Source organism: Hyperoodon ampullatus (assembly GCF_949752795.1).
Source record: "Hyperoodon ampullatus genome assembly, chromosome: 13".
In the NCBI taxonomy this organism is placed as follows: domain Eukaryota; kingdom Metazoa; phylum Chordata; class Mammalia; order Artiodactyla; family Ziphiidae; genus Hyperoodon; species Hyperoodon ampullatus.
In genome coordinates, this window is record NC_136926.1 from 82,454,773 (window position 1) to 82,469,386 (window position 14,614).

Consider the following 14,614-nt stretch of genomic DNA (forward strand, 5'->3'; position numbering starts at 1 on the left):
AGCAGGAAATAAAACAGAACCTCTGCCCTCACGAAGTTAACACTCCAGTGGAGAAAGCATAGAGTAAACCATACTTGTCCAATGTGGCTAGGAGTGCTAAGCAAATTTTAAAAACAGGGGATAGGAAAGATGGAGAAGAATAGGGAAGTTACAGGAGGTGGAAGCAGAGGAAGGCCTCTCTGGTAAGGTAACATCTAAGCAGAGAAATGGAGGAGTGTATATCTGAGGGAAAAGCACTCACAGAAGAGGGAACAGCAAGTACAGAGGCTCGGACACAGAGTATATTTGACAGCAAGGAGGCCACTGGAGCTAGTGCTGAGGGATGGAGTCAGGGGGCAGTGGTGCCAGATCAGGTAAGGCCTTGGGTCACTTTAAGGACTTGTCCTCAGAAGGAGCATTGGAAGGTTTCAAGCAAGCCTCAGGATGAGTCTGGAGAGAACAGATGGAAAAGAGCAAGGGTGGAAGCTGAGAGACCAAAGAGAAGGTTACTGCAATAATCCAGGCAAGACAGGATGGTGGCTTAAACTCAGGTAGCAGCAGTGGGAGTGGTGAGAAGTGTTCAGGTTCTGGATAGACGTTCAAAGGAGAAATAACACATGTTGCTCAGGGATTGGATCTAAGTGTGTGTGAAAGACAGGAATCAAGGATGACTCTAAGGTTTTTTCCTGATCAACAATCAACTAGAATGAAGGTGCCATTTACTGAGCTAGGGAAGACTAGAGGAAGAACACATTTGTGCAGGGAAGTAAGGCTTGGGGCATGTTCAGTTGGAGATATCAACTGTCAAGTGAAGATGTCAAAAAGGATATGGATATATACATATGAGTTTGTGGTTCAGGTGACACGTGTTGTCTGAAAATATAAGTTTGGGAGGTGTCCGCAAATAGATGGCACTTAAAGACCAAAATGGGATGATATCTCATGAGGGCCATGGCCAGTCCTGGGGTTCCACCCCTTTAAGAGGTTAGGAAGATAGAGAGGAATTAGCAAAGGAGACTCAGCGAGTTGGGCTCTGAGCTAAGATAGTAAATCCTAGTGGGTCTAACTCCAAAGGCACTGTGTTTTAGTTTAAAAGAGCTTTCTCTGACTCTAGGCAGAAAAATAATAGCTGATGTGAGGATTAAATAAGCACTGGGCAGAGTGTCCGGCATATCACATTCAATAAGTACTAATTTCCTCTCTTTCCTCTTTTCACCCCATCATTAAGGAATTCTGACATTTTCATTCTGCATACCTACATCTGAAACTCCTCTCAGTAACTCAAAGCACCAAGGTAATGTCATACGTTTAATCCTTGCAGGGCCAATGGACCCATCACAGTTTACACCCCAGACTGAAGACAGTGGTCCTACATATATAAGCATTAGTCACGTATCAGTTGGAACTAAAAGTGACAACATTTCAGTGGAAAGCCATTACCAGTATTAGATAGAAAAGAGTCAACATCGTCATCTTGTGCGTGCTGGAGGAGGAGGGGTATAATACTGTTTTCTCTAAACCTTTTGCCACTCAGAGCAGCCAGGGCGTTATCCTGGCATGGCTTGTCAGAAGTACGGATTCTCAGGCCCTATCCAGACCTTACAGACCAGAACATGCAAGATCGGATTAACAAGATCTCTGGGTGCACATTACACTTTGAGAAACGCTGTTCTGAATCAATCAGCTACACCAATTATTAGATTTTATATACCTCACTAAAAATGTCAAAATCTTGTGGTATAAATTCTTCCTTGCCTTCAGTCTGCTTGGCTGAGAAAGGGTCACAGGGGTTCCTAGGATGCTCTGGGATCTTGTTTCTGGCACAGGGCCAGTATTTTTAGCTCTTATTTCCCAGATGGTTCCCCCATATGAAGTTAACTTCATTTGTCTTACCAATTTGATTTACCCAACCAGAACACTTTTAATTTTAATTTATAACATTGGTAATGACATTTGCCAATGCATAATTTTAACCTATACATGGGTATTCTCCAAATTCATTTAAAATCAGCAATTATCAATTTCAGAAAAGGTCTTCAAGGGCATTTTGTCAAAACATTCAAATTCAGGAAATCTCTACACAGATTCATACTATATCATTTCCCAACTTCAAAATTACATATTTGGTAAGTGGCAACTCAAATATTTAAAAGCCACTTTTAAGGTAGAAAGTTTCAGAGTCCAAATTCCACTTCAATTTTTGGTGGGCTAGCAACAGGCAGAGGGCAGCATAACCTTGAATTTATATAAACTAAAGGAGAAATTTAACAGCAATGGAAGAGCATGTTTGTTTAGATCTCACTTTAAAGTTCTTAGTTAATCAATCAAAGCAATTATAACCGTCTATAAGCTGATACCTTAATTACAATCTCTTCAATGACCCCACTTACTGTTCTAATGAAGTTCCAAGCTACATATTTAAAAGAGCTCCCCAAAATTAGATACTGATTTACCTTCAAAAACAAAAACAAAAAATAGCTACCTTAAAAAAAGACACGGAGGGCTGGTTTTACATTATTCTAACACTAAAGTAAGTCAAATAAAATAAATTATTGACTTCTATTTTGATTCCTGCCCAAATAAGCACATAGATGAAAAAAACTCTATAATCAAAAAAGCAATAAATAAGCTCTCTGGTACAACTGACAAGTAACTTTTCCAAAAATACCTCAACCTATACATAGATTGATCATTTGTAATACTGAATAACAAGTTATTGTAGCACTACTAATTTTTCAGTTATATAACATTATCATGTAAAGTTGAGACACCTATATTTTAAATGCAATTCCAGTTTTATATGACTGAAATTCTTCAATTTATAATGTTTATGCCTTGGAAAATTATCACTCTTTAACACAGAGTGTTATTCAGAAACATAACAATTAATAAAAATGTTAAAAATTAAAATTAACAGAAATGGGGGCTTCCCTGGTGGCGCAGTGGTTGAGAGTCCGCCTACCGATGCAGGGGACACGGGTTCGTGCCCTGGTCCAGGAGGATCCCACATGCCACGGAGTGGCTGGGCCCGTGAGCCATGGCCGCTGGGCCTGCGCGTCCGGAGCCTGTGCTCCGCGGCAGGAGAGGACACAGCGGTGAAAGGCGCACATACCACAAAAAAAAAAAAAAAAAAAAAATTAACAGAAATGTTATTTTCCCTAAAGGAAAATACTATATTTAAAATTTAATGTTCTATTCTTGTTTTTCCAGATGACCTGATACTATATTGCATATATTGCATATGTGTTATTAAATGGAGTTTAGACTACATGCTCTGCAGAATTCTACGGAGCAAAAGGGCACGTGGCTATAACAAAGGACAACAAAAGGCACAGGAAATGGTTCTTTAGCTGCAGTAATTTTTCCCATACCTTCAGTTAAGCACGATGCCACACCTCTCTTTTTGCAATAAGTATACTACACAACACTTGCATATGAGTCATCTGAGACATTTTTACCACCGACGTTCAAATTCAGAGATATAACCTCCACTTTAAAGTACAGTCAATAAGATGATTTAAAAGAAATATTTACACCTATTAAAATCACCTTTAACATACAGTCACATAATGGAATAGTATTTTGCAATAAAAGTTAACAAACAACTGCTACAAGCAACAACAAAAATGAATCTCAAAAAAAAAAAATTCTTGAGCAATTACATACTTTATACGTCTATTTATATAAAGCTCAAAAACAAAAAAAACCCTCTATGGTGACAGAAGTCAGAAAGGAGTTTAGCTTGCAGGGGTGGGGACAGGAGAGGTTAAGCGACGGGAAGCGGCCTTGAAAGGCTGGTCATGCTCTACTTCATGTTTTGGGGGGTGGTCACTTTCTAAACACAGATATATTCACTTGGTAAAAATGCACTGAACTGTGCACCTTTCTAAACACGACAGTTTTTAAAAGTTATCTTAAAAAATTTGTATTTTTTTCTATCAATTGATTTGTCAAAACTAATTAAAAATGTTAGCCATTTCTCAATTTCTACATTTCCAATAAAATCTTTGTACACCATGAAATCATCAGAAGGAATTTACAACAGGACAGTGATTGTAACACCCAGTAAACTACAAAGAAGCCACGCTACCTGCCTTACCTTTTCAACAGGGAGAAGCGTCTGCAGCAGTCGGACTGCAAACAGCGAAATGCTGACAAAGGCCATCCTGTGGTGCACCAGCACCGCCTCTGGTTGTTCCAGACTGATGTTGCTTTTATGGTAGCACATGCTGTCTCCAAGGGACCCCAACACCATGAGCAGTTTCTTTTTCTGCAAACATTTAAACACAAAACAGAAGAAAACAATCAATTTTAGGGGCAAATATAGAAATGTCATGGAGAACAATATAAAATGTTATCATTAAATAATATAAATGTATTCCTCTCTATAAGAATAACCAATACATGCTGAGATACTTTTAATGGTAGGAAAGAATGATAAGTATACCTAAATTTTTTAAAAAGCTAACAGTTTTTAAGTATTTAATATGATGAATTCTAACTAATAAAAATAAACAAAATAAAAAAATTAATGAACCATTAGTTCCTCCTAGTTTCTAGTGCTCAATTGTTCCAACTTTGAACACTGCACATAAATCTCTCATCCAGTATTTATTGGGTTTAGTGTATGCTTAACACAGTGGCAGGTATATGGGGGAAAATGCATTAGTTCAAGAGACATGATCCCGCCCTCAAAGTAATCCCAAAGTTACTAAAGAAATGAAACAGGGAAAGTCAAATAATTAAAAAACAATGAAATATTAAATTGTATAATCTCTCTCTTCAGGTAATAAGGTTGTTTCAGAGCAAATGTTCCACCATCATAAATTTCTAGATACGTTACTACTTAAACAGAAGTTATATCTTTTAAATTGAAAGGTATGCATAAAACATGAAAACTAAAATACAGCAGACTAACTGGCAAGTCATAACAACATAGACCAAAATATATCCTAGATATGTTGACATGACCCTATAAACTAGCTGCTGAACGGACAGGATCAGAAAAGGGGTAGAACAAAAAAAGCACTGGAGTTCTCACTCTCAACTTTCCACGGAAAATATATGAAAATTAACATGAGAAATTACCTGTAAGCTAAAGACAAAAATATAATGTATGTCAGAAATTTTTTAATTCAAGGATAAATAAACAGGAAATAAAACTAAAAGATATGGGGCCTACAAAAGTTACATAAAGTATCAAAGCCACAACAGATACACTTCACATCCATTAGGATGGACATTATCAAAAATAATAGGAAATAACAAATGTTGACAAGGATGTGGAGAAACTAGAGCACCTGTACATTGCTGGTGGAAATGTAAAAGGTTCAGTCACTGTGGAAATAGTATGGCAGTTCCTCAAAACATTAAACATAGAATCACCATATGATCCAGCAATGTCACTTCTGAGTATATGGCCAAAAGAATCGAAAGCAGGGATTTCAAACACTTATTTGTTCATCAGTGTTCACAGCAACATTATTCACAACAGCCAAAAGGTAGAAAAGTGTCTATCAACATATGAATGGATAAACAATATGCAGTAGATGGTATACATACAATGAAATATTCAGCCTTAAAAGGGAATGATATTTTGACACATGCTACAACAAGATGACTCTTGAAAACATTGTTAAGTAAAATAAGCCAGATACAAAAAGACAAGTACTGTATGACTCCTCTTATATGAGGTACCTAAAATATACAAATTCATAAAGAAAGAAGGTAGAATAGTGGTTATCAGGGACTTGGGGGAGGGCAGAGTGGGGAGTTATTGTTTACTGGGTGCAGAGTTTCACTCTGAGATGATGAAAAAGTTTTGGAAACAGATAATGGTGACAACTGTACAACAATGTGAATGTGCCTAATGCCACTGAATTATACACTCAAAAAGAGTTAAATGGTAAATTTTATGTATATTTTACAAAATTTTAAAAATTATATAAAGGAGTAAACATTTTTTTGTTACTTACATGGATCATTTGAAAAATTTAAAGATAAACACAAATAAAATTAAAACTATGATACTTTCCAAATCACCACAGAAGTAAAAGGAAGATAAAATAATCTATAGAGTAAAAAAGAAAAAGGAAACAAAAGAGATAGCAAAACTTCTGCATGAAGACCAAGTACAATAACTGTACTAAAAAAGATTAAATTTCCCTGTAAGTGAAATATGATTTCATACTGAAGTAAAAATCAAAAATAATCTACACATACAAAAAAGGCATTATCTTTGTACATAAAAGGTTAAAAATTAGTGTAGTGAGAAAAATCTCAAATAAACAATCTAAACTTAACACCTAAAGGAACTAGAGAAAGAAGTAGAAACAAAACCCAAAGTTAGTAGAAGGAAAGAAATCATAAAGATCAGAGCAGAAATAAATGAAATAGAAACAAAGAAAACAATAGCAAAGATCAATAAAACTAAAAGCTGGTTCTTTGAGAAGATAAACAAAACTGATAAACCTTTAGCCAGACTCAAGAAAAAGAGGAAGAGGACTCAAATCAATAATATTAGAGGGCTTCCCTGGTGGTGCAGTGGTTGAGAGTCCGCCTGCCGATGCAGGGGACACAGGTTCGTGCCCTGGTCCGGGAAGATCCCACAGGCCACGGAGCGGCTGGGCCCGTGAGCAATGGCCGCCGAGCCTGCACGTCTGGAGCCTGTGCTCCGCGGCAGGAGGGGCCACAGCAGTGAGAGGACCGCGTACCGCAAAACAAACAAAAATAATAATATTAGAAATGAAAAAGGAGATGTTACAACAGACACAGAAGAAATACAAAGCATCCTAAGAGACTACTACAAGCAACACTATGCCAAAAAAAAAAGGACAACCTGGAAGAAATGGACAAATTCTTAGAAAGGTATAACCTTCCAAGACTGAAGCAGAAGAAATAGAAAATATGAGCAGACCAATCACAAGTAATGAAATTGAAACTGTGATTAAAAATCTTCCAACAAACAAAATGACCAGGACCAGATGGCTTCACAGTTGAATTCTATCAAACATTTAGAGAAGATCTAACACCCATCCTTCTAAAACTCTTCCAAAATATTGCAGAGGAAGGAACACTCCCAAACACGTTCTATGAGGCCACCATCACCCTGACACCAAAACCAGACAAAGATACTACAAAAAAAGAAAATTACAGACCAATAGTACTGATGAATATAGATGCAAAAATCCTCAACAAAATACTAGCAAACAGAATCCAACAACACATTAAAGGATCATACACCATGATCAAGTGGGATTTATCCCAGGGATGCAAGGATTCTTCAATATATGAAAATCAATCAATGTGATACACCATATTAACAAACTGAAGAATAAAAACCATATGATCATCTCAATAGATGTAGAAAAAGCTTTTGACAAAATCAACACACATTTATGATAAAAACTCTCCAGAAAGGGGGCATGGAGGGAACCTACCTCAACATAATAAAGAACATATACGACAAACCCACAGCAAACATCATCCTCAATGGTGAAAAACTGAAAGCATTTCCTCGAAGATCAGGAATAAGACAAGGATGTCCACTCTCACCACTATTATTCAACATAGTTTTGGAAGTCCTAGCCACAGCAATCAGAGAAGAAAAAGAAATAAAAGGAATACAAATTGGAAAAGAAGAAGTAAAACTGTCACTGTCTGTAGATGACATGATACTACACATAGAGAATCCTAAAGATGCTACCAGAAAACTACTAGAGCTAATCAACGAATTTGGTAAAGTTGCAGGATAGATACAAAATTAACGCTCAGAAATCTCTTGCATTCCTATACACGAATGATGAAAAATCTGAAAGCGAAATTAAGGAAATAATCCCATTCACCACTGCAACAAAAAGAATAAAACACCTAGGAATAAACCTATCTAAGGAGGTAAAAGACCTGTACTCAGAGAACTATAAGACACTGATGAAAGAAATCAAAGATGACACAAACAGATGGAGAGATATACCATGTTCTTGGATTGGAAGAATCAACACTGTGAAAATGACTATACTACCAAAAGCAATCTACAGATTCAGTGCAATCCCTATCAAACTACCAATGGCATTTTTCACAGAACTAGAACAAAAAATTTCACAATTCGTATGGAAACACAAAAGATCCCGAATAGCCAAAGCAATCTTGAGAAAGAAAAGGGGCTTCCCTGGTGGCGCAGTGGTTGAGAGTCCGCCTGCCGGTGCAGGGGATACGGGTTCGTGGCCCGGTCCAGGAGGATCCCACATGCCGCGGAGCGGCTGGGCCCGTGAGCCGTGGCCGCTGAGCCTGCGCGTCCGGAGCCTGTGCTCCGCAACGGGAGAGGCCACAACAGTGAGAGGCCCTTGTACTGCAAAAAAAAAAAAAAAAGAAAAAAAAAAAGAAAAACACAGCTGGAGGAATCAGACTCTCTGACTTCAGACTATACTACAAAGCTACAGTAATCAAGAAAATAGGGTACTGGCACAAAAACAGAAAAATAGATCAATGGAACAGGATAGAAAGCCCAGAGATAAACCCACGCACCTATGATCAACTAATCTATGACAAAGGAGGCAAGGATATAACATGGAGAAAAGACAGTCTCTTCAGTAAGGGGTGCTGGGAAAACTGGACAGCTACATGTAAAAGAATGAAGTTAGAACACTCCCTAACACGATATACAAAAATAAACTCAAAATGGATTAAAGACCTAAATGTAAGGCCAGACACTAGAAAAGCCTTAGAGGAAAACATAGGAAGAACACTCTTTGACATAAATCACAGAAAGATCTTTTTTGATCCACCTCCTAGAGTAATGGAAATAAAAACAAAAATAAACAAATGGGACCTAATGAAACTTAAAAGCTTTTGCAAAGTAAAGGAAACTACGAACAAGACGAAAAGACAACCCTCAGAATGGGAGAAAATATTTGCAAACGAATCAACAGACAAACAGAAAATATTTGCCAACAAATCAAACAGACAAAAGAATCAACAGACAAAGGATTAATCTCCAAAACATATAAACGGCTCAAGTAGCTCAATATTAAAAAAACAAACAACCCAATCCAAAAATGGGCAGAAGACCTAAACAGACATTTCTCCAGAGAAAATATACAGATTGCCAACAAACACATGAAAGGATGCTCAACGTCACTAGTCATTAGGGAAATGCAAATCAAAACTACAATGAGGTATCACCTCACACCAGTCAGAATGGCCATCATTGAAAAATCTACAAACAATAAATGCTGGAGAGGGTGTGGAGAAAAGGGAACCCTCTTGCACTGTTGGTGGGAATGTAAATTGATACAGCCACTATGGAGAACAGTATGGAGGTCCCTTAAAAAACTAAAAATAGAATGACCATATGGCCCAGCAATCCCACTACTGGGCATATACCCAGAGAAAACCATAATTCAAAAAGACACATGCACCCCAATGTTCACTGCAGTACTGTTTACAATAGCCAGGTCATGGAAGCAACCTAAATGCCCATCGACAGACGAATGGCTAAAGAAGATGTGGTACATATATACAATGGAATATTACTCAGCCATAAAAAGGAACGAAGTTGGGTCATTTGTAGAGATGTGGATGGATTTAGAGACTGTCATACAGAGTGAAGTAAGTCAGAAAGAGAAAAACAAACATCATATGTTAGCACGTATATGTGGAACCTAGAAAAATGGTACAGATGAACCAGTTTGCAGGGCAGAAATAGAGACACAGATGTAGAGAACAAACGTATGGACACCAAGGGGGTAAGTGGCGGGGTGGGGGTCGTGGTGGGATGAACTGGGATTGGGATTGACCTGTATACACTGATGTGTATAAAATGGATGACTAATAAGGACCTGCTGTATACATAAAATAAAATTCAAAAATTCAAAAAAAAGTAGTGTAGTGAAATATGAACAAAAATGTATGAAATATAAAAAATGAATAATTCAGAACAAAAAAATTAGATAAATTAGACAATTTTCTATTGATGAAATGCATAATAGAGAGTAAAGACCCAACATGAATGAGTCATTGTGGTCTGAATAACATAAATATCAAGCAAAACCTGAAGTTGGATTTAAAGGTTTTAACTCAGTCTTTTTTACCTTAATTAATAAATTAAATAGATATAAACTTTGAACATTTTAAAGACTACAACTCCTCGAGTTTCCAAGAAACACTGACTAAAACTAGCCATTTACTTAATCACAAAAATGGTCAATGTATATTTAGGACTATGTTCTTTGAGCCCACGGAAATAAAACTAAAAGTTAAAAATTTCAACCAAACGTAGGGCCACCCTTATAAAATTAAAATAGAAAATTTTAATAGCACTTATATTAATAACCACTGGTCTAGAGAAAACAAATTAGAAACACAGTGACAGTCTTATTACATGGACAGGCAATTCTTCCACCCAGTGTTTCTCCATTAAAATACTTTTTTACATCTACAGACAACATATCTCTGTTATTCAAGACTAACTTTGACAATTTACAATTTAAATCAATGAACACATTTAAGACCTCAGTATTGCAAGGCTTTTTGTAAAACTCTATTTACTTGTGAAATTGTTTCAAATAACCTTGCTAATTCTAACGATGAATTGACGTACTTCTCAAAATAGTATGAAAAGGAAGTACTATACTATAAGAATCAGTCTTGCAGCTTTTACTATTTCCAACACTTCTTCCAAGCCAAAGGAAAAAAAAAAGTGTTTTGTTTTTAATGTTTTAAGAAAAGAAAGAATTTTAAAACAATACTATCTGGTCCACAGTTTTAATTTGCTGGGCTAAAGATATTTAAACAGCTGTAAAGTAGTTGATGGAGAAAAAAAAGAAAGAGCCAGTTTTCAGAGGATAGTCAAAGCTTTTACAAAATTAGACTTAAAATATCAGATGAGCAAAATATTCTAAATATTCCCAATAAAACAGAATTTATAGTGCAAACACAATTTCTCCACTATCTGCACAATATAAAACAGGTTTTGGATTCTATAAAGCATCTGAAATAAGTGACTCTCCCCCATATGCTCCCAGCCTCACACTCCCCACTCCCCTTCTACAAGGCAGCCAATTACTGTTCTGCATGCAAGTCTCACCAGGCACTTCTATGTTTAAGAGCAAGCTCATCCTGCCTTCAGAATGACAGCCAAACTACTCAGCAGCATGTCAAAAGCCTTCTGTGAGCAGACCCCACCTGAACCCTCCAGCCTCTCTCCCACCACATCCACCTCACATTGCATGCTTTGGTTGCTTGCACTCCTCCCAATAGCCCTACCCTTGACCACCAATCAGCACTATTAATTCCTCCCCATCATTCTCTTCCCCTCTGCCAGACAAAAAGCCCTACCTTTACTTTCTTAGCCAAATCGTATTTGGAATTTAAACTCAGCTCAGTCACGATTTACAAAAAGCCCTCCCTGAGATTCTCGGCTGGGAGTGTTTTCAAAGCACCCTTGGCACATGAGAAGATACTCAACATTACTAGTCAGAGAAATGCAAATCAGAACAACAGTGAGATATCACCTCACACCTATTAGAATGGCTATCAACAAAAAGACCACTAATACCAATGTTGACAAGGATATGGAGAAAAGGGATCCCCTGTATGCTGTTGGTGGGAATGTAAATCGATGCAGCCGCCATAGAAAAAAGCATGGAGATTCCTCAAAAAACTAAAAAGAGAATTATGTATAATCCAACAATTCCACTCCTGGGTTTATATCCAAAGAAAATGAAAACACCAATTCAAAGAGACGTGCCCCCCAATGTTTAAAGCAGCTCTAGTTACTTCAGCCAAGATATGGAAACAACCTAAGTGACCATCGACAGATGAATGGATAAAGAAGATGTCGCATATGTGTAAACAAACATACACACACATATACATACAATGGAATATTAATCAGCCATAAAAAAGAATGAAATCTTTGTGACAACACAGATGGACCCAGAAAGTATTATGCTAAGTGAAATAAGGCAGATAGAGAAAGACAAAAAACGTATGATTTCACTTATCATATTTCACTTATCACTTATCAGGTAGCTGCCAGAGGGGAAGGGAGGGGGGGAATGAGTGAAATAGGGGAGAGAGATTAAGAGGTACAAACTGCAAATTTCAAAATAAATGAGTCATGGGGATGAAATGCACAGCATGGGGAATACAGTCAATTTTTAATCTATCTCCCACAAGAGTGAAAAGAATTGCTGCTTATTCATCTTGCACCCCCAGGGCCCAGGGTCGACTAAAAAATTATTCACAACCTAAAAGTTGAGAGTTATGTTTTATTCAGTGGGAATTTGTAGGACCTCAAGCCCGGGAGGCCGCATCTCAAGTAACCCTGAGCGAACTGCTCCGTGGAGGCGAGGTGGGGAGCTAGGATACTTGGGAGTTTTGTAACAAAGGGCAGGGAGTCTGAATGTCAAAAGATTACTGTTAATTAAAGAAAACCAGATATCTCAAGTTAAGGAATTTAGCACTTTTCTGCGCATGGGAAGATGCAAGAGTCTGGGCTCACTGAAATCATTGCAGTCTGATGGCTGCTAGATGGCAGGTATTCTTTTCCTTCCTGAGTTTCCTCACCGCTCACCAGCTCACCATCGGAGGTGGCTGCAATCGTCGATGACTGTGACATCCTTTGTTTACTGATATGGCAGGCACTATTCCATTTATCACTAGCATATAATAAGCAATCAAAGAATGTTTGGTGAACTAAAAATACCTGTCTCTGGACTGGTGGCAGTAGCAGGAAAAGCATACGCTAATTAGCGATCTCACTCAGCCAATTATAAATTCACAATCTGGTTCAATTACCCTTCTTGAGCCCTTACTGGATACCAAAGCCCTTCTCTCTAGAAACTTTCATAATCCTCTCAACTTCACTTGAACTTCAACCAGCAATTCTTCCAACATGCCTGGAAATCTAAGTTACCACCTCACAGCTGGTCAGATGGGAATTTAGAAGGAATGAGTCATAAAGAAGGAGAAAAGACTGCTTTTCGTGACACTGAGTGACAGCAGTGACAGAAAGAAGAAAGGCAAAAAATGAACAGAAAACAGCCCCAAGAGTCTGGGGTTATCTGGCATGAGGAAAAGAGCCTTACTCCCGTGAACCTAACTTACCATGTGAATAAGGAAAAAACAAACTTAATTTCATAGGTAGGCAAAAAAGGGATGACATACTTCAGGTCATCCTAACTTTTACAAGTGCTTACCAAAAAAATTTTTATTTTAACAAAATATAATTTCAGTGAAAATAGTTTTTCTTTTGTTTACTTCGAGTGAAATAAAAATATTCAATTTATGGAGAAAAAATTTCTTTGACTATGCTTACATAAACTGAGTTATGGAATTCCAGACATGAATGCTATTAGCACTATTTGGAAAGATCTAGAGAATTGATAACATATCTACAGGCATTCAATTACTGAATTGGTCAACATTTATTACTTTGTTCCTTTAATGACACGACAAAAATATGCTTCTGCCTTCTGTGTAAACCTCACAAAAGTAGGGACATTAAGGAATTCTACTTAATTGTCTGCTTCTATTAATATATAGCCCAAAGGGGTGAGATTTTTCCTAGGAAGCATTTATTCTTTTAAATAAATAAGTCAAATATAATTTGCAGCAGTACTAATTAACATTTCTAACATACCAATTGGCACTTGCACAACAGATTTAACCTTTAAAGTAAAAATAATTCATTGAATCATAAAAGATCAGCAGCCAAAAGTTAAAAATGAATGACTAACTTTTACAGATAAATGTTCTGGCCAAGAAACTTGAGCTATTTTAAGAAGCAACTGATAAAACATTCTTCACACTTCTCAAGGAAAACTCACTTGCTGAAAACCTTCAATATGTGAAAATGTTCTAAAAGTACTACAGAATAATGTGATAACCTTAAGGACTAACGAAAAACTAAGATAAGAACTATTATCCCTATTTTATAAATAAATTGTAGGACTTGAAACAATATATTACACCTACTGTAAAATGTTTCAATTGTGTTTCTTTTCAAAAGATTTGTGTAGATAAAAAAAATTGGTGTGGTTGAGAGTCCACCTGCCGATGCAGGGGACACGGGTTTGTGCCCCGGTCCGGGAAGATCCCACATGCCGCGGAGCGGCTGGGCCCGTGAGCCATGGCCGCTGAGCCTGTGCGTCCGGAGCCTGTTCTCCGCAGCGGGAGAGACCACGGCGGTGAGAGGCCCGCGTACCGCAAAAGAAAAAAAAGGGAGAAAAAAAAATTGGGGGAGGGCTTCCCTGGTGGCACAGTGGTTAAGAATCCGCCTGCCAATGCAGGGGACACGGGTTCAAGCCCTGGTCCGGGAAGATCCCACATGCCGCGGAGAAACTAAGCCTGTGTGCCACAACTACTGAGCCTGCGCTCTAGAGCCCGCAAACCACAACTACTGAAACCCACATGCCACAACTACTGAAGCCCGCACGCCTAGAGCCCATGCTCTGCAACGAGAAGCCACCGCAATGAGAAGCCTGCACACTGCAATGAAGAGTAGCCCCCGCTCGCCACAACTAGAGAAAGCCCGTGCACAGCAATGAAGACCCAACGCAGCCAAAAATAATTAATTAATTTTTAAAAATGCACATTACTCATTTCACATAATTTTTGTTAGCAATTATGTCTA

General features: G+C 37.8%; 1 protein-coding gene across 3 annotated transcripts in view; it reads right to left on the reverse strand.

The window, feature by feature from the left end:
- Positions 1-14,614, reverse strand: part of RTTN (rotatin) — a gene marked incomplete at its 5' end in the record, with an annotated part of 141,732 nt that overhangs the window by 108,810 nt on the left and 18,308 nt on the right. For all 3 annotated transcript variants that reach the window (XM_079717941.1, XM_079717940.1, XM_079717939.1), the window contains one exon: positions 4,079-4,249. In XM_079717941.1, the coding sequence (XP_079574067.1) occupies positions 4,079-4,249 (171 nt within the window). The remainder of the gene's footprint in view (positions 1-4,078; positions 4,250-14,614) is intronic.